Raw genomic sequence first — 20125 nt, forward strand, 5'->3', positions numbered from 1 at the left:
GGGTGGGCATGGCTTGCTGCGGGGGGGGATGGCTTGCTGCAGGGGGAGGCTGGCATGATTTGCAGTGGGGGAGTGGTCTTAGGGGACAAATGGTTTGTTCAGCATTAAGTTCCAGGGCATCTGGTGGTCACATTAAGCAAACTGCTAGCTATATGAGCATGGAACTCACAGAATTCTTTGAGAAATATATACATGACAGCCCCTCAACCTGGGCGCCAACCTATGAGTCATATTTGATAGTAAATGGCCACACAACATGATCTAAAATAGAATTTAAAAACATATATAGTTTCTCAGTATAAAAAAGACCAACACTGAATACAAAACTATCGCTTCCAGCCTCGCCACCCGAGTCTTATGCATGGCACCGGGCACTCCGCAGAGGTCAGGCATCTGTGTGGAAGGAGAGGCAGCAAGAAGACTGTCAGATACACTGAGGTCTCCCCAGGATGCATCTCAATTGTAGTCATCCAACATGCCTCACATGTATGAGGCCCCAGGCTCAAATCCCAGCACCTCAGAAAGCTTCCACAAAGAGTGAATGGACAGACTTGCTAGTACTGTGTGACGAGACATGTTTTAGGGCTGAAGATAGAGCCCCACAGTGGAACCCTTACTTAAGATACCCTAGACCTTAGTGTCACCCCAGCACTGAGGAGGTGGGGGAAGAAAGCAGGAGGAAGGTGCTTGGAGCTGGGCAGGCAAAGGAGGAGCCGGTGAGAATGCCGATGCATCCTGGAGCAGAACTAGAAGGCCTAAGGATGTCTCTCTTAGAGTCAGAAAGTCATGCCATAGGGAGTGATGGACCACTGCTGTTCTCAAAAGACTTAGACAGGATGATGGTAAAAAACTTCACATAAGTTCTAGATGCAGCCAGAAGGTAACTCATGGGGAAGAGCCACAAGGGAAGACCACAGAGATGAAAGGTGAGACATTCTACCATACACCACAGGCATTAGAAGGCAGCCCCAGCCATCTGTAGGCTGTGTGAGAGAGACCAAGGACAGTTCAGTGTGTGGACCTTACTGACTCGAGACCATAGGGCCCGGCTGTCCCAGCAGCAGAACACTGTAGCAAGCTTTTCTTCCCCACCTCATACTGAGAGGCAGGGCCCAAACTGCGCTTCTGAGACCCGCCTTCCCGGAAGTCTGGCCCAATCTCAAAACTGGATTCAGAACCCTTCCCGTTATCCATCTGGGAGCACCCTGCCCTCCAGATCATGGCATGTCTAGGTGTACAAAAAGATGAGTGTTGGCATCTATACATGGACAGCTGGACAGATCCTGAACACTAACTTCCCTTTCTTTAAAATAAACAAATGTATCAGTGCTTCAAGAATGTTACCCAGGGCTTTGATTATACCCACCCTTCCTCCCACTTATACCCACCCTTCCTCCCACAGCTTCCCACAACCCTATCCACTCCCACACCTCCCTACCCACCCCCACCCAGCCTAATGTTCTTGCTCTTTTTTTTGAACCCATCTGATTTATACTGTTCAAATTCTCTGGGGAGTGGGGCCTGGTCCTAGATAGTGGTTGGCCTGCCAGGAGGCACACCCTTAAGGAAAAACTGACTCTCTTCACGCAGCTATCACTTGCCAATACCTCCTCATCTAGAGGTGGGATTCATGGCCACACCCCCCTCCACGCTGGGATTTTGTCTGGCTGGGTTGTATAGGTTTTGTTTGCCATCACCGTCACTGTGAGCTCCTAAGCACATCTGTCCTGCTGCGCCTGGAAGGTAGTCTCCTTGTATTCACCCTCTGCCTCTGGCTCTTAGACCTTAAAGATTCCTGAGCCTTGGGGTAGGTATGAAGGATCCACTACTGTTATGGGGATGAAACAAGTCCTGACCACTCTTGTACCCACAAATCAGTGCATCTCTGAAGCCTCATCAGAGAATCTGCTTCTTACAGTAGATGGCGATTAACGCACAGAGGATAGGAGACTGTGGCTCGCTCGATCTACACTGGGATCCTAAGTCCATCGAAGTAGCACCATGGTGTGCTGGCTTCCCAGGGACTGGCTTAGTCAGGAATGCCTCCTGCCAACAAGATGGTGGGTGCTTCCCTCCTCAGTGGTGTCTTAGCAGTGGCCACTGGTAACGTCCTAGGACCAGGCAGACGGCACTGTGCTTATCCATGACAATAGTGTACGGTCTATTCTCTCTCTCTTAGATTTCACAGCAATCCTTCACAGAATTACCATATCTGCCTCACGGATGAGAAACCCAGCAGGTAGACAGCCAACCAGCTCAGAGCCACAGAGGCAAGATGGTGCTCTGGGGGTCATCGAGTCTCTCACAGAGGCAAGGTGGTGCTCTGGAGGTCTCCAAGTCTCTAACAGAGGCAAGGTGGTGCTCTGGGGGTCTCTGAGTCTCTCACAGAGGCAAGGTGATGCTCTGGGGGTCTCCGAGTCTCTCATTGTCCCCCCGTCCTTCACACCCCAAGCTTGGGCACATGAGCTGGGGCTGATTCTGAATGACAGGACTGCTGGGGTGGGAGCGGGACTTCTGCTGGAGATTCCCGCTGCTGCTACCAGCCCTCTCCCTCACCCGCTCACCCACACTCCTACACTGAGCTCCTCTCTCCCCTCCCTAGGAAGCAAAGCTGCTCTGTATCTGACTGAGATCTAACCTTCACTGATGTCCTTCCACTGACCCCCGTAAAGAGGCTCCATCGGGTGTAGACACTGGCTTTCTGTGCACAGCCCCCATGAGGAGGGTTTTAAAAGTGGTAGAGGCAACTCTCAGGTGTGCAAACATCCAAGCAGGGAATGGGCAGAGCCGTCTCTCAAGAGCACTCTGCTTCTTTTCCTTCTTCTAGCTCAGCCTGGAGGGCTGCACTTCTACAGATGGAGAACAAAGTCAGCAGGCAGCTCAGAAAGCAACTCCTGCCTCAGACTCTCAGGACTGAGAAAAATGACAGTGAGTGCAAGCCTACGAAAGGACAAACCAAGCAATGGCGTGCTGGTGTGTGGGCAATCTAAGCAGCAATGGCGTGCTGGAGTGAGGGTAGTCTGGGAAGTATTAGCAAAACGGTTTGTGTTAAGGAGCTTTAGTTTTTAAAGTTCTGAGTATCTCCTCATCTACTTAATCACCTGGAATTAAAGAGAGCTTCTCTCCTGTCTTGGAGTTTGTAAACTCCTATTCTTTTTCTTTAGTCTATAGCCTTTGTGCTTGATCCACAGACTGCTCATCAAGGGGCTTGGAGCGGCCAGAGGCTGCATCTTAAACAACTTCACAAAACTGAGATGGGGGAAGCAGCAGAGAGAACAGTGTTGTCTAAAGAGAGACTTACGGGGTGGGGCAGGAGAGTAAAGGTGACATGCTGCCATGACACTGCTTCCATCCCAGCCGAGAGGGACCATCTGATACACGACTCAGTCATCTCAACAAGACTGTAAACGTGTCAGTGACCTCACCTTGGTGTGCGCCATTCTCCTGATCTAAGTATCACGTGACTCGGGTGGTCAGTGAGCATCAAAGAAACGGGTCTGGGGAGGCGCCTATCTTAAGTACCCAGTAAAGCCAACCCCTCCCTGTCACAGAGCACAGAAAAAAACACGGATCATATTCATGGCTGGTTTGTACTGCCTGTGGCTATAAGAACACATTACAGACCCTCAGACTCATCTCACAGTACCGAATATTTATCATCAGTTATGTAGGGAAGCAAATGAGTGAATGTAAGTAGAGTATTCACAGAGACAGACAGACAGACAGACACATCTGTGGTAGTTAACCTTCCTTGCCAACTTGATAAATGACTTATAATTGCCTTGGACAGCAAGGAATCTCATGAGCTGGGAGCCAACACTGAACAAAGAGGAAACAGATGGGTGCTGGTAATTATGTCTGTCTGCCACCTTCCTGCTGACATAGTGTGAACAGTCACCTCACACTGCTGCCCCCATGCTTACCCACCATGACAGACTATATCCTTCTAACTGTAAGCCAAGATAAACACTACTGAAAGCTGCTTTTCACCAGGTATTCTGTGAGAAGAATGAAATAACCTCTACAGATTCAGACATATGTGACATGTACATAACCATCCAGTCTGTCGTTCCCAGCATGCTCAGCTTCCTGCTGAACATACATACATAACATGGGTGTAGCTGCCCCTGGCTCCCAGCATGCTCAGCTTCCTGCTGAACATACATACATAACATGGGTGTAGCTGCCCCTGGCTCCCAGCACGCTCAGCTTCCTGCTGAGGATGGGCAAAGAGATTTGCCCACTCCCTGGCCAGCTCCAGATGTACCAAGGGCAAAACCTGTCTTCACACATAAGTGGTTTCCCAGGCGATGCCCAATAAGCCTTCCCCCTCCCTCCCTAAGGATTCCATGACCCAATTACCCAGCTCTCCTTGATCACGTCCCCCCACCTCACATAGCCTGGGCAGCTGCTACCATAGCGTACATTCCTTGAAAACAGCACAGACGTGTTACAGGAGTATTACGGAGCAGAGAACAGAGAGGACCATAGCATACATTCCTTGAAAACAGCACAGACATGTTACAGGAGTATTACGGAGCAGAGAACAGAGAAGCAGACACTTACCTGCAAGGCCTGCCGGACAATCCGGGACGTGTAGGTCAGCATGCCCAGCAGGATGTCGAGCAAGGAGGCCAGCAGTGTGGCCGCCGGCTCCGTGTTGGTTTTATTGTCCTTGTCCAAGCACAGAGTGGCAGTTTCTGTGAACATGTTACAGACATGACCAACAAGTCCTAACGGTAGAAAAAGGAGAAGTATTTGTGATGAGACAATAAAAATAATGAGGTGTGAGCCAGCAGGGGCTCTGGGACTCAGCATGGCATGAACTGTGCATGGCGCTTACGCTGTTTTCTTTGGGAAAGTTGCTGAAGATGAAGGCTTCCAAGCCTCGAGCCCCCAGTGGCTGCTCAGGAGTCTGGGATGGGCCAAGGAGTTTTTCTTTTTCTTCTTTTCTGTTTTTTGTTAAGTTCTTTCAGAAGTTCATACACTGTGTTTTGGTCATGGTCACACACACCCCCATAGTCCCCTACCCACTCTGTTTCCTGCCCAGCCAACTTTGGGTCTTTTTGTTTAACTGATTAAGCCCAATGTGTGCTGCTGTTCACACACCCCTGGATGTGTGGCCTTCCACTGTGCCAATTGCTTCTTAGCTGGAGATAAGGGTGGGTTCTGTGCCCATCTCCCCTCTCCATCCTGGTCTGCCTTGAGCCTGCTCTGCATGCTATCACAATGCCTTTTCTTGTCTCTCAGCTCTCATTGTTTGAGGCTTCCTTTTGCAGCGGACACTGATCACCACAGAGACACACAAATGGTCAATAGTGCAGAGAACAAAGAGATGCTGGAATGCTCAGCCCTAAGTGGGACATCTGTACCACCTGCCCTAGATTCAGGGATCACTGTAGAGGGGGTGGGGGTAGAAAGACTGTAAGAGCCAGAGGTGGGGATATATACCAGCAAACAGCGTCCTCAGGATATAACAGGCCAGCTGCACATACAAACTCACACTATGGTGTCTCTTAAGGCAAAGCCCCCCCAAACCACACTCAGAAACACACAAGTAGGCTTGACCAAGCAAAACACGCCACATACAAGCTTCTAGAAGTCAGGCTTTTCAGTTCAACCAATTAGGGACCAGGGTTGACCCAGAAGCTGAGTCTCTCAAGGACAACGGACAGTTGGGCATTTCTGGGAGATAACACAAGCAAATTTGTCTCATGCATTTAAGCAATGCAATCAATTACAATGTAGAGAAATGCCTAAGCTATGACATGTGAGTTTGGCCTACTCCTATGGCTGTACCTCACAAACGCACCGCCAACCCTTGGTGTAGTCTAGTGGATGCAAACATTTCACATTGTGCTGTTGTGCACATTGTCCTCATATCTTCACCATTACTATATTTAACATTATTCTATAAGTTAATATGACTGAGTCAGAAGTAACATGAGACAAAATTGTTGCAAATATAAATCATGGATGGGACAGTAGAAACCAGTGTAATTCAGACCCACATGTTCTTAATGAAGAGAGTCAATTGTGAAAACTCTTCCCCACAGTGGAACATCTGGTAAGAAGTACAGCAGGCCAGATCGGCTGGACCCACAGCATACTTCTCCTGAGCCCCCACATCCCCGGTGGGGGCTGAGGGGTTAGAAGCCTCTAGTCTCTTCCACACAGTGTAAGGCACTGCCCCCAGAATACACACCAGGTTTCCCCGACAAATGCAAAGGCAACAACTTCACAAAATAATATACAAACACATAAACACACATGTACATATACACACATACATACATACATATGCATATGTACATACATTCTCTCTCTGTCTCTGTCTGCCTCTGTCTCTCTCTCTGTCTGTCTCTGTCTCTGTCTCTGTCTGTCTGTCTGTCTGTCTCTCTCTCTCTCTCTCTCTCTCTCTCCATGTTACTCTGTGAAGACATTTCAAAAGAAGTTTAGCATTCGCCAGCCTGCAGGTTATGTGCTAGCATAACAGTTATTTTTTTATTTTCATTTTTACAGTTTTATGCATGGGGAGTTCTGCTTAGCATGTAGCCATGTGCACTGTGTGCTTGCAATGTCCGTGGCTTCAGATGCCCTGGGACTGAAGTCATAAGCAGTAGTGAGTCACCTTGTGTGCTGGGAATTGACCCGGGCTCTCTGCAAGAGCAGCCAGTGCGCTTACCCACTGAGCCTTCTCTCTAGTCCCAATCATAACAGCTTAATGCTCCATCTCAAAATATCTAAAAGAAACCAAACTTCATTAAGTCAAAGAATCCTAGAATTATTCTGCATTCATTATAACCAATTTATCAAGATACTTTGAGAATAATTTTGTGTTAATTATGAGCAAACCCCTCAAGGAGCTCTCTCCCCTCACAGGTCATTTCCAAGTGTTCTATGTTCTGGGAATATTAATGCACACGAGCTGTCCCCACTCTGGTCACCGTAATTCCACTCTGTCGTGATCTGTCTGCTGCAGAGGAAAGCAGATTTAGAGCATGAACGTCTGAGCCTGTGGAAGAAGCACTTTGCCGTTCTGTGTGAACACAGCTCTAAATCCAAATGTGACCCCATCCAAACAGTGGCCTCCTTCAGGGAGACTTCACTCTCTTGGGGCTTATTAACATCTGCCTCTGCAGGAAGTGGTGGTCGATTCAGTGTGGGAAAGTTGTTCTTTCTACAAACCAGCAATGGTGCCACATGAACTCAAGTCTACCCTTCACGGAGATTAACAGCTTCATTCCACATCTGTCCTGACCTGTGAACTGACTCCACATGGCAACAGGGTTCTGCTAACACAATAGAATTAATCAACACAGCATGGGGCAGCATCCTGGGTGGCCCAGCTGAACCCAGTGAGTCCCAGGGTCTCCAGAGACATTAAAGTCATGGAGGGTGTGACCTCAGCTCAGCAAAGCTGGGGCTTCCAGAAGCTTCCTGGCTTGCTTTTGCAAGGCCTAGGACCAAGCCTCGAGAAGGAAGTGAGCCTGCCCAATACTTCAGACTTCTGACCTGCAGAGCACAAAAGAACAAGCCACTGCGTTGTTTTAGAAACTCCGTTTGTTACCATGGTCACCATGACAACAGCAAACAACATTAGGTGGTGTGTATGGAAGCCCTTGATGCCTTGGTGTGCAAGGCTTGGTCCTACACGTAGCAGTATTCAGAAGCTGAGCCCTGAGTGGTGACTGGATTGTAAGGGCTGTGAATACCCCAGTCAATCCACCAATGGATTCATAGCCAAGTGGGTGCAACTTCTAAAGGCCCTACAGCTTCTCAACAGGGCCACACTGCCTTCAACACAAGGGGCTGGGGAGGGCAATGGAGACCCAAACAATAGCCCTTGTTTGAGAAGAGGGAAGAAACTCCTATGAATGCTGTCTCTGAACCAGTCAGCAGTCTACATAGAACATTATTTCCATACGTTTTCAATATAAATGGACATTAAACTTTGACAGTCGGTTATAGTCAATGTCCACCCATACCTAAAGCTAGTCATTGTGATATCCCAGCTTGAGGGAACTGTACCAAAGCTACAGGGCTCTTTCCCATTGCTGCCCTCAGAGCCTCAGCCAACAGCTGACCCACATCCCAGCAACCACTTCACAGATGACAAACTGATGCCGAGAAAGAGGGAGATGGGATGCCCCGTAAGCCCAAAGTCTGAGCACAAATAATATGTGGTGTTTGAATGTGTCAGTAGGACAGGAGGGGGTGGGAGGGCGGGGAGGGGCTTCACGTATGATGCTCAATCTCTTTGATCACTCTATGCTAACATTTGAAATAAACTTGGGGCTAGCAGTTAAAAACACACTGGCTCTTCTAGAAGACCCAAAATTAGCTCTCAGCACCCACCCACTTGTCTGCTCACAATTACATGTAACTCTAGCTCCAGGTCTTCTTCTGGCCTCCAAGTGGCACACACACATACAGTGAGAGAGAGAGTGAGAGAGAGAGAGAGAGAAAGAGAGAGAGAGAGAGAGAAAGAGAGAGAGAGAGAAACACACATTCGTACACATACACACACAGACACACACGCACATATATAGACACATGCACACACACACACACACACACACACACACACACAGTGAAACAAGCCTGTTTTGGAGTCACAGTTTGCAGCTCTTAGTTTCACCTCGGTAGAGAGTAGTGTATAATCTCACAGCGGTTGTCACTTCGGTGACATCGAAAGCAACAGTTAATTAGCTGGTGCCACTCACAGCAGGAACCACTCCAGCTGGCAGCCTCTGCAGAGCAGCCTCAGACACTGCACTGAGACACTTGTGGGGAATGCACAACATTTTCAGGACTTGTGTGTGTGTGTGTGTGTGTGTGTGTGTGGCTGGGGGGTTGTCGTTTTGTGGAGAAAATATTATTTAGGAAAAAACTGACAGGCAGCCTTGACATGTCAAATTTCTGAAGAATCTGGAGCTACAATAAAAATCAATTCAAGTCATGAAGAAACTTCTACATGTTCACTTACATCTAAATGAACCAGTAACGCCACAGAAATAACCAGAAGTGGGGACACACGGCGGAAAACAGAGAGTCTGTGTGGGGCTCCAGTGACTCCTGACCTCTGGAGTCCACCTTTCCACTGCTGCAGGACACGGGGCTCTGGAGTAACCTCCTTACTTCTCAGTCTCCTGGAGTCCCCATCCCCAACCCCAGCACAGCAGCAAGCTGCTCAGTTCTCTGGGGAAACGCTGCTAAGGCAGGAGCACCAGCAGTGCCCAAGGCTTGCACAGCCCTGCCTCCTGGCAGGCACTTCAGGAACAGGTGCTGAGGCCTGACACTCTAATGTGACCCGGGCCTGAGCAGTCCAGAAATTCATTGCTGTTCATTAGCAAACTCATTATTGACCACAGCAGTTAGTGGCTGTGTTAGAACAAGCCAAGGTCACCTGAGGGGAACTTGCAAAGGCAGCACTAGAGCTTGCTGTAGTGAGGAAGCCAAGCCTCAGGGCAGCCAGAGGCTGGAGGGCCATAAAGGCAGAGTCAGAGAGGCCTAAGATACCTCAGTAAGATAGGGGCATGGGGGAGCTGAAGAGCACAGGGCACTTTTCTTCTAGCCAGGGTCCCACACATATCTGGCCTCCTGTAGCTCACCTGAGTTGAACCTGAGGCTTAAACAGAGAGTCTGGCAGTCATGGGCCATGTCCTGACTGACTTGGTTGACTGGGAGGTGGTCTGGCTCCCTGGGACAGCAGAGCAGAAACTATGGGTCACAGTTCTGTGTGCTCAGATCTGTGCATGTCTTGTGCACACAATCTTGCATGGACTGTGCACGTACCCCATCTTGGGGGAACTCTAGAGGCACGTCCAATCCCCAGAAGCCAGAAGTAAGAAAAAGAGGCACACAGTCCTGACTGCCTTTCTCAATTCTGTTTGGGATGACCAAAATAGTCAAGCAGCAAATCAGCTGAAAATATCAGAAACAAAAATAGTAACTTATCAGTACTTATGGGCAATGTGAGCCTTTGAGAAATGTCCATTACCAGTCAGTGTATAAAGCTTCACACACAACCTGAAAACTGCATGGCCTAGTGACACATCACCTCGGCCAATGTCTCACGAGTGCGTGTGAGGAGAAACGCAGAACATATCACAAAAGGGCAGATGGGGCTTGAATCAGCAGCCTTCACTAAAGGGTTTCAATGGGAAGCGTAGATAATATCAAACCCACTGCCTATATAATTATTACAGGCCTCAGAACTTAGTGGGACTTTTAGGGACTTATCAAACAGGCTTTCAGGTTTGCTTGAAACACTAAGGTGCAAAAAACGACAGCTCAGGTCACAACCCCATGAAACTCTTGCAGGAGATGATAATTAAAACTCTGTGGTGCTAACATAGCCGTGAAAAGCTACAGCAGGGACCGAGCCCAGACAGGCTCCCAGGAACCAGGCACACAAAGGTAACTTACTACACAAGCAAAGAAATCAACAGATGGATTTTAAGCCCTTTTAGGAACTAAAAGTGGTGTGTAACTATGTCATCACTTAAAAAAAATTTCACCTCAGGGGTAAGTCTCTCCAGCTCACATAACTCTTGGGGATAGCCCAACCAGCCTTAGACAGAAAGGACCAAGTCCCAGTGGGGAGGCTGCAGCAAGTGCAAGAAATCAGGGAGGACTTGACAAGGACATTTCAAAAGGTGAGAAGAGTAACCCGTGTGTGTGTGTGTGTGTGTGTGTGTGTGTGTGTGTGTGTGTGTGTTCGTGTTCATATCCCCCCAAATACCAGAGCCCTTACAAATCATCAAGAAAAATACAGCTGGACTACTCTTAAGTAAAGGACAGAAACAGGAAGTACAATTCCATGGAAAGTGCTCAAGGAATGATTAAAGAAACTTGGAAGAGTGGAGATACTGGAAATTGCTCTAAGAAGTTAAAGAAGAACAAACAAACAAACAAGTTAGACAAACAGAGAGACTTCTCTGACACCCAACCTGGGAAAAAGCAGCAGAGGACAAGGTGCCAAGAACAGTCTCCCTTGCCTTTTCAGTGACTTCCTGTCACGCACAGAGTGTGACTTTTATAACCAGACATGTCAGAAGCCCTGGGCTTTACACACATTGTCTAGGCACATATCTGCTCTGGCCAGCCGGCCCTTATTCCTACCATGCTGAGAAGCCTGCTTCACAGAGGGCTCAAGTGGGACCTGAGCCAGCAGAGTTTGCACAGTCCTCCAGTCTTCTTCACGCCCTCAGGCTGCTTGGCAAGCTCTCCGAGTGTGGGTACACTGTGTGGGTCACCTCTAGCAGTAACTCACTTGGCAAGCTGTGCGCTTGTGGATACACAGTATCACCTCTAGGATGACTCACTTCTACCTTCATGTACCTCTGCATTATTTAAATTTTCATAATGAATATGCATTGCTTGGGTGATCAGAAAACATACAGATATTTTACATCTTTCAAAAAAATCAAAAGGAATGATTGACAGACTTGAAGCAATTTTTAAATCTGTGACTGGAAGCTTAATTAGCTCACTGCAAGGCTAAATTCCCCAAAGCAAGAGAATTCTCCCTACCTGCTCACACTTTCTCCTGGTTTGTCCCACTTTTAAAAGAAAGTTTCAGGGTTGGCACTGAAAGCCAGATACAGAAGTGCTGCCCGGCTGCCTGCAGGGCTCCATAGTGCTGGCTTCCACAGCTGGGTGGTCCAGGTGGAGAAGATGGAGTTGCAAGATGGCATCTCCCACCCATACTTCCTGGAGGCCTCGGGGCAGGAGGGGCCCCATGCCCCCTTCTCACAGCTCCACCCCATCTCAGTCTGGTCTCCTGCAACCTCTCCTCCCATAGGAGCCCCTCCCCTATAAGTCTCTTCACTTCCCCATTCTTGTGTCTTCTGCCAGCAGTGCCTTTCAGCCTTGGTGCTTGCTTACGGCACCATCTCTGGTGGTGCATGTGACTCAGTGGAGAGACACCTGTCCAGTGTATGAACAAAGCTTTGGGTGTGATGCTTAGCAGCCTCCCTTGGAAAAAGAAAAACTCCATGGTCCTCCCTTGATTCTGACCAAGCACACAGTCTTCCTTTCCCCTAACCCTTCAGTCCATGACTGCGCTTCCCCAAGGATGCTGTGTTGACAAGGCCTCTAGTGGGACCCTTCAGTCCATGACTGCGCTTCCCCAAGGGTGCTGTGTTGACAAGGCCTCTAGCGGGAGAATACTTCCTGCCTGGCTATGCTCCGCTGGGCTCTCTGGTGTTTAGTACTAGCCGGCTGGGTAAACCATTCTGGATGGGAAGCAGAGGGACAGCCATGGGGACTTCAGAAGCCTGCGAGTATTTAGGGGCAGTGAGGACCTTCTTTGCTATGACCTAACATGATCACAGCAAAGTCCAACAAACAGCTCAGTAGGTCAGAGGGCCACGCCATCCCCACTGCTAGTACGGTACTACATTTACCACCACAGCACACCACACTCGGCCATAGCCTGAGCATCATGCCGACAATCAGATGGTTAAGAATGAGCCCAGCCCCACATCCGGCTCTCCCCACCCCAGCTCTGGCTTGCTGCACATCTGCACATTTCCAGCTGCAGTGCACAGTGCACACGTAAAACATGTACTCAAACCAAATAAGGACCTTCCTGCGATCTATAATGAGGACCACGGATTTATAAGAGTACAGAAGATATTCAGTCAGTAAGAAGTTGACTTAGGAAAAGCGAGAGGCACAGGATTGTGCTCCTGGGTATGGGCAAGGTCGGCGGCTTCTCTCACCCTCTCAACAGCCGACACCCATGTTAGGTAAATGTCTATGAATTTGGCAGCAGGAAAAACAGACAAAGTACAGGGATGAAAGATAGGGGAGCAACATTTTGACTGTCTCAATAAAGAGTGTTTTCACAAAGAGAAAAAATCAGTGAAAAACATGCCTGCCACACACCAGACCTCTGTCATACATGATGCTAGCCTCTAGATCAAGTACCAGAGACAACGGTTCCTCAAATGTGAGATGGGAACCTGTTGGGGCTCTGAGCCCAGAGAGGGGAAACTTTAATGCAGCTCCCTCACTGTTTCACATCTAGCTGAACTTTCCAGGGTAAGACTAGAGTCTCCCTCTGAGAGGAGGAGCTGGGGCTGGAACTCAGGAAGTGAAGGATTGAAGGTAGAGGAATGGAGAGCCACTCAGAAGCCTGCACGGTGCTCCCCAAAGCCTCTGCCTACGTTCTCTGATGTTCCCTGTGTGAAGCTGAGGGAAGTGTGCTGAGATGGCTCCGGCAAACCTGACATGCTCACACAGCAGGGAGACAAGTCTGACAGCCCAGAGAGGAGGCCTCGCTAAGGAGTCCTGAGTGTTTAACTACGACCCAAACGCCATTCCTTATTAACCCAGGTGAGGCAACAGGAATTCAAAATAAGTCTTGAAAGAAACAAGCTGAGCCTCTTATAAATTAAATGACAGCTAGAGAAGATTTGGCATTTTGTCTACAGAACAGAATTCAGAAGTGCAGCACAGGCCCACAGTGGCCACTTAGGACACAAAATGAGTATGGTCCCTAAGAACAGGAGATGTCATCTACAACTAAGAGGATGGAGTGCAGGGGGAGGCACAGAGATGATGCGGCTTTCCTAAGTAGCCAAGGACAGTGCAGGGACAGATGGAGAAGACATGGTCACAGCAAATTAACATCAGACCCTCAGGCAAAAATTCATGGATGTTCTAAAACAAAAAGCGCATTATACATTCCGGTGGGAAGAAGGGATTAGAACTGATTGGGGATGAGATTCACACACCTGAAGATAAGAGCTGTGGAAGTGACTCGGTTGAAAGAAAAGCAGAAAGACTTGGGAGGTTAGCTTGGGAGACAGAGGCCACGGTTGGCTGGATGGGACTCAATTCTATATGTAAGTACGCACATCTATGTCATGTGAATCATAACTGGATTCAGCAGAGAGGGGAAGTGTGGGGAGGAGAATATTCTAAGTGTTCAGTTTGCCAGACTTCATTTTTAAGATTTGAGGTGTGTGTGTGTGTGTGTGTGTGTGTGTGTGTGTGTGTGTGTAGGCAAACATGAATGCAGTGCCCATAGAGACCAGAAGAGGGTGTTTGATTTCTGGTGCTGGAGTTATATGTGGTCATAAGCTACCCATGTGTATATTAGGAACCAAATCAGCCCATCTAAAAGAACAGGGCCATCTCAACTGCTGAGTTCTCTCTCTAGCCCCTTTCCAAAGTGATATGGAGATATGTGCATATGCATGTATGTGTGTGTGTATGTATATGTGTGTATATATGTATATGCATGTATGTGTGTATGCGTGTGTATATGTATATACATGTATATGCATGTATGTGTGTATATGTATATGTATGTGTGTACATGTACATATATATGTGTGTGTATATGTATGTATATGTGTGTATGTGTTTGTGTATGTGTATGTGTACATGTACATATATAAACATATATAAGTATATGTATATACATATATATATGTATGAAAACAAAAGGTAAGCACAGGGAGTCTGGCAAGCATGAGCAGAACCTGTAGGACCCCACACCCCACCTAAACACCTTCATGGCTTTCTGGAAAAACAGTGAGCCTGGTCATTATTATCTGGTATTTCAACATCCTGAAATGACACAGAGAGCCACTGTATGGAGTCTGTGTGAATTTTAGAAATGAAAACGAATCTGTATTAGAAACACTTAGTAGACCTTAAAGTCTTAGAAATGCCATGGAATCTGTGGTTTTGTTGGCTTTGCTTTCAGCAATAGCAAAAACATTCATGGCTGAGCCCACAAAAACAAACATCTCATCCTCATGAAAATGAAGAGTATGAAATATTCCACTTACTTTGAATTAAGACAGAAACACTCACATGGCCAGAGAACAGCTGTCACTTTCAGGGTGGCATGGCTGCCCCCTTTCTTCCTCCTACCTATCCTCCATGTTTATGCTGAAATGTGCTCACAAGAAGAGAGGCCTCAACATCGGCCCTGTTTACGTGCATCTCACCTTGCTGGCCCACCTGCTCACGCCACCCTGACGTTCCCACCACACAGGCCACGGGCTGCCAGTCTTCTACAGACAGCACATGCAGTTAGGAAGTGGCCTTTGATTTATCCAGTTGTGACCAGTCTCTATCAGTGGCTGCAACTGGTCAGCTCACAACAACTAAACGTGAATGATGAGCAACTGGAAATAAAAGCCAGTTCTGCTTCTGGTCTGTGCGCCACTCAGGCCTTCTGACTGACACAGACTCAGGCCTTCTGACACAGATATTCTGAATTCACTTCCCATCAGTGTCTGATCGGCTGCTGATTAAGCCCAACAGTTGCGAAGGGAGAATCTTTGTAGACTCTACGTCCTCCCAGCCCCCACCCAGTGTCCAGAGAAGAACTAGTCCCGCCTCCTTATGCATGATGGCTCTCAGAGGGGAAATACACAGCCATCATCTCCCTGCAGAAATGATCAGTTTAACTTTGCCCCATATTTGAATACATCAGATTGACTCAGAGTTATACTTAAGTCTAGAAACGCAAACTGTAAACATATATTTAGAGATAACATTTTATGTTTAGTAATTTTCAGTCTAATCAAAAGTTGTAATTTAAAATGAACTAGCAGTGAGCTGGGGAGACGGCTCACTTGTTAAAAGCAATGGCTGCTTTTGCAGAAGAGCCCAGTTCCCAACACTCACATGGTGGCTCGCAACCACCTGTAACTCCAGTTCAGAGGATCTGGCGCTCTCTTTTAGCTTCCATCGGTACCTGCACAGTTTGCGCTCTCTCTCTCTCTCTCTCTCTCTCTCTCTCTCTCTCTCTCTCACACACACACACACACACACACACACACACACACACACACACACACACACGAGCGCGCACACTAAATCTTAAAGGACTAGTGTCACTCTTAATCACAGAGGCCCTGGGTGCTTGTGTCATTGCACACAAATACACATGTAGAGAGACACACTGGCCCTGAAGGCAGAGGAAGGGGCATATCGACAAGGCTGTCTATGCCAATATTAATTATCAATATAAACAAACAAGTAAAGAAAGAAGCACCGTCCTCCCCAGACCATGGCGGGACAATAGCCGCCCTGAAACTAAACACCTGGTGAGACAACCATGACCTCTGCCAAACCCTGAGGAGGCTACAGCACCAAGTCTAGACAAACACAGATGAAAATCCAGTCAAATTCAGCAATGAACAAAGATCACCTGGGCTGGAGATGGCCCAGAGATCAGGAGAGCTGCTGCTGTACCAGAGAACCCAGTTCTGTTTCTGATGTCCATGCTAGGAAGCTCATTTAGTCTCATAATCAAATACCCATGGCTTTCCTTACAGAGTCGGAAAGAAATCCTAAAACTCACAGATGCACAAAGACCCCAAGAGCCACAGCAATCTTGAGAAGAGCGATCACATTCTGGATTTCATGTCATACTACTGAGTCGCAAGAACCAAAGCGGCCTAGCACTGACACGCTGAGTCACCAGCCTGTGATCAGTCACTGTGGGAGGCCGGACCAGGACTCAGCAGGGAGGCACTGTCCCTGAATCACTACAGAACAATTTTATGGCTACCTCCCTCTTCTCTCCACAAGGATGAGTACACATGATAGATACCTCCTGGGACTGAGAGTGGGAGGGACAAGCAAGCCCGCAGCCAGCCATACTGTAGCACAGGGGCCTACCCAGAATGCAGACCCCACACTAACCAACACAGTGGCAGAAACAAAGCCTCATTTCATTTCAGCCTGAGGTCAGTACAGCTGGCTTCGAGAGATGCTAGTGCGTGTGACTGGAGCCAAGGGTTCCCACCTGTCGCAGGTGGTGAAGCTCTATCCACGGGCATTAGTCAGGCACAGGGGACACAGATCATCTACCCAGGACTGGCTTTCCTGGCCTGCTGCTGAATGTCAAGGCAAAGCCCTGTACTGACTCCCCACAGAGAAGAGGGGAGGCCATGCCTGGGCACCCAGCCATTGTGAGCCTACACTTCTGTCTCCAGACACTGACTGAGCCTACCACCTGGACTTACCTCTTCTCCCAACTGTCAAGTTGGTGGAGTCTTCTTCAGTTCCCTGTAGACAAACCTCTAGGCATGCCTGTGTGAGATCATTTAGCTTCCCAGCGTGCCTGTGAGGCACTGTGTAGCTAGCTAGGCTAACCGAGGTGGGAAGGCTGCAGTGCTTGACAGACAACAACCCCACAGGCTCCTGTGTTTCAATGCTTGGTCCCTAGATAGTGGAACTGTTTGGGAAGGATTAGGGGGTGTGGCCTTGTTGGAGGTGTATCACTGTGTGTGTGTGGGGGGGGCAGGGTTTTGAGATTTCAAAAGCCTTCACCAGGCTCTATCTTGCTTACTCTCTCTACCTGTATCTAAGCTGTAAATCAGATATAAATAAAATGTCAGCTCTCACCCACTGCCCCAGCGCCACGCCTGCCAGCGGGCCACCATGCTTTCCACCTCTGGTGCTGAACCTGTCAAGCCCTTTCTCCCTCATCTTGCTCCTGTCCACAGATTTTATTTGTATTCTTGGAGTTTGAGGAGAGGTGGTACAGGACACTCTCCCCTCTGTGGCTTCCTCAAGGTATCTTGCTTTGTTGTTATGATAAAGCTGGACACTGAGGTGCCTTGCCCCTGTCTCCTAGGCTCTGTGGAAGTATCCTCCATGCAGAAAGAGCTAACTGTGCAGACATCCCTGAGGCAAAGATTGCAGGAGAGTCTTGCACCAACACTAACATTTATATTTTATTTTTATTATTTAAAGAATTATTATATATATATATATATATACACACATACATACATACATACACACACACACACACACACACACACACACACACATATTGTAGTTTCAGACACGCCAAGAGAGGGCATCAGATCCCACTACAAATGGTTGTGAGCCACCATGTGGTTGCTGGGAATTGAACTCGGGACCTCTGGAAGAGCAGTCAGTGCTCTTAACCGCTGAGCCATCTCTCCAGCCCCAACACTAACATTTATTCAGGTGTCTGCCCCTGAACAGCTTTTGCTGAGCAGTACTTGGTGGCCATTCTGTCGAGATGGGATGAAAAGGGATGAGCTGAGTTGGTAGCACCCACCTGCTCATTGTGCCAATCTAAGAGGTTCCTGCCTCCAGATGAATTTCAAACATAACAAATCCTCCCTTTTTCAGAGTAATTTATGAAATCTACTGTTGAAGCAGGCACTCACAGCACATACACCCCCAAAGCACCAGACTGAGTCTCCAGCTGACAGTGCTGATGGGAGGGCAGAACTAAGGAAGTCCTCCAGAGGGGAGAGTCAACTTCAACTCAGAACACTATTGCTTCAAGGGGAGCAGTGTGGATTGTCCTGAGCGGAAGATGAGTGACCACGCATTTGGGTTGCCCTGGTGACACGCTCCTCTGCTCCTCCACTGTGGAAGAGGTCCTACCAATTTGTATAGTCAGACAACAGAAGGACTGAAAGTCACAAACTGTCACCTACCCAAGCACTTTGCTGTGGTCATCAGGGACGCCAGGTCACAGCACAGCAGGGCATCTGTGACGCCTGACCCATTCTGAAGCCTTTCCAACAGTCTTAGCTAAGTGGCTCTGTGACGGTCATTCCTCAACTGTCAGCTTCCGGGATCTGGCACATCTGTGAAATTCTCTACCCAACTTAACAAAGGTGGAATGACCCATGCCCTACATATGGGCAGCCCAGCCCACAGGCAGTGAATGGGAGAGAAAGTGAGCCGAGCCCTACACCACCTCTCTGCTTCCTGACTGCTGGTGACACATGATCAGCTGCCTCATATGCCAGCTCCACATCTTTCTACTGTGATGGACTACACCCTTGGGCCACATGAACCCCACTTGTGTTGCTTTTGTCTGGTATTCTGTCACAACCAGAAAACTAAGTAATGCCCCCAGTAAAGGGGCTAACGGAAGCTCACATAATTTTGGCTCTTCTGTGTACTATTTAATTTCTGTTACTATGATAAAATACCCCAACCAAAGGCAATCAAGCAAAGAAAGTGGTTTATCTTGGCTTACAGTTTCAGAGGGACACAGTCCCTCACAACAGGGAAGGCATGGTTGCAGGAGCATGAAGCTGGCCTGGCAGTCAGAAAGCAGGCTGATCACATTTCATCCACACACAGGAAGGCGAGAGCAAGAACAGGAAGTAGGGCCAGGCTACAAGGCCTCAAAACCCAGCCCTAATGATATACAACCTCCAACAAGGCTCTACTGCCTACGGTTATATAACCTTTCCCAACAGAATTACCAACTGGGACAAGTGTCCAAATGCATGAGCTGGGGACATTTCGAGTTCAAACCACAGCCATCAGCAACACCACCCCCACCCCCACCCCCAGCAATCACGACACTCTCGTCAGCCAGTCTGTGGAAACTTTACTGTAGGAGCAGCTTTCTTGGGGAAACTTCAGTTCATAGTAGATTAGCAGGACTTTATTCTCTGAATAATGGGACCTTTCTAGAAACTAGCCAGGTCTATCTATTTTCAAGCATGCTATTAATCTCCAAATATACCGAGAGCTAATGAGCAGTGTCTACACAGGAAGCTCCTGGGTTATCACTAACATCAGCCTTCATTCAAAGAAGTGACCATCCCAGCTCAGGTCACAAGAACTAAAGCAAACGCCAGGCCCAGATGGGAAGTGGAACAGAGCACCCAGTGGCACCTCAGCCAAGCCGTATCGGCTGGTTGAGCATTCAGAGAGAAGGGGCCTGGGCCAGGCCTCTCATCTCTGATCATCTTCCGTCCTTCCTAGGGGCAGGGGAAGCGTGGGTCCTGAGCGAGCATCTGGACTCACTATCCACCCTTGGCCATCTGAACAATGAAGAGCTTCAACAGGACAGGACTACTGTGACTCCAGATGTTCTGATTCAAAGACAGTAGCTCCCAGCTGAAGGGAGCAATCAGAAGACAGGACACCTCCCACACAAGGGTGGGGACCTGGGTTTGGATCCCCTGAACCCAGGTAAAAGCTATGACAGTGGTGAATGCCTGTAACCCCAGCACTCTTGATAAGCTAGGACAGTGGCGAATGCCTGTAACCCCAGCACTCTTGATGAGAGGGAAGGCTGGGGCAGGAGAATCCCCGAAACTCACAGGCCAGCGAGAGGGAAGGCTGGGGCAGG

General features: G+C 48.4%; 1 protein-coding gene across 4 annotated transcripts in view; it reads right to left on the reverse strand.

Moving 5' to 3' along the window:
* The window catches only part of Ulk4 (unc-51 like kinase 4), a 308678-nt gene that overhangs the window by 110437 nt on the left and 178116 nt on the right, over nucleotides 1-20125 (reverse strand). For 3 of the 4 annotated variants that reach the window (XM_031345897.1, XM_031345899.1, XM_031345898.1), the window contains one exon: nucleotides 4567-4733. In XM_031345897.1, coding sequence (XP_031201757.1) covers nucleotides 4567-4733 — 167 coding nt within the window. Of the gene's footprint in view, nucleotides 1-4566; nucleotides 4734-6682; nucleotides 6744-20125 lie in introns of those variants that run through there. The other variant, XM_031345900.1, reaches the window with a different exon arrangement.

Source organism: Mastomys coucha, unplaced genomic scaffold (assembly GCF_008632895.1).
Source record: "Mastomys coucha isolate ucsf_1 unplaced genomic scaffold, UCSF_Mcou_1 pScaffold23, whole genome shotgun sequence".
NCBI lineage: Eukaryota > Metazoa > Chordata > Mammalia > Rodentia > Muridae > Mastomys > Mastomys coucha.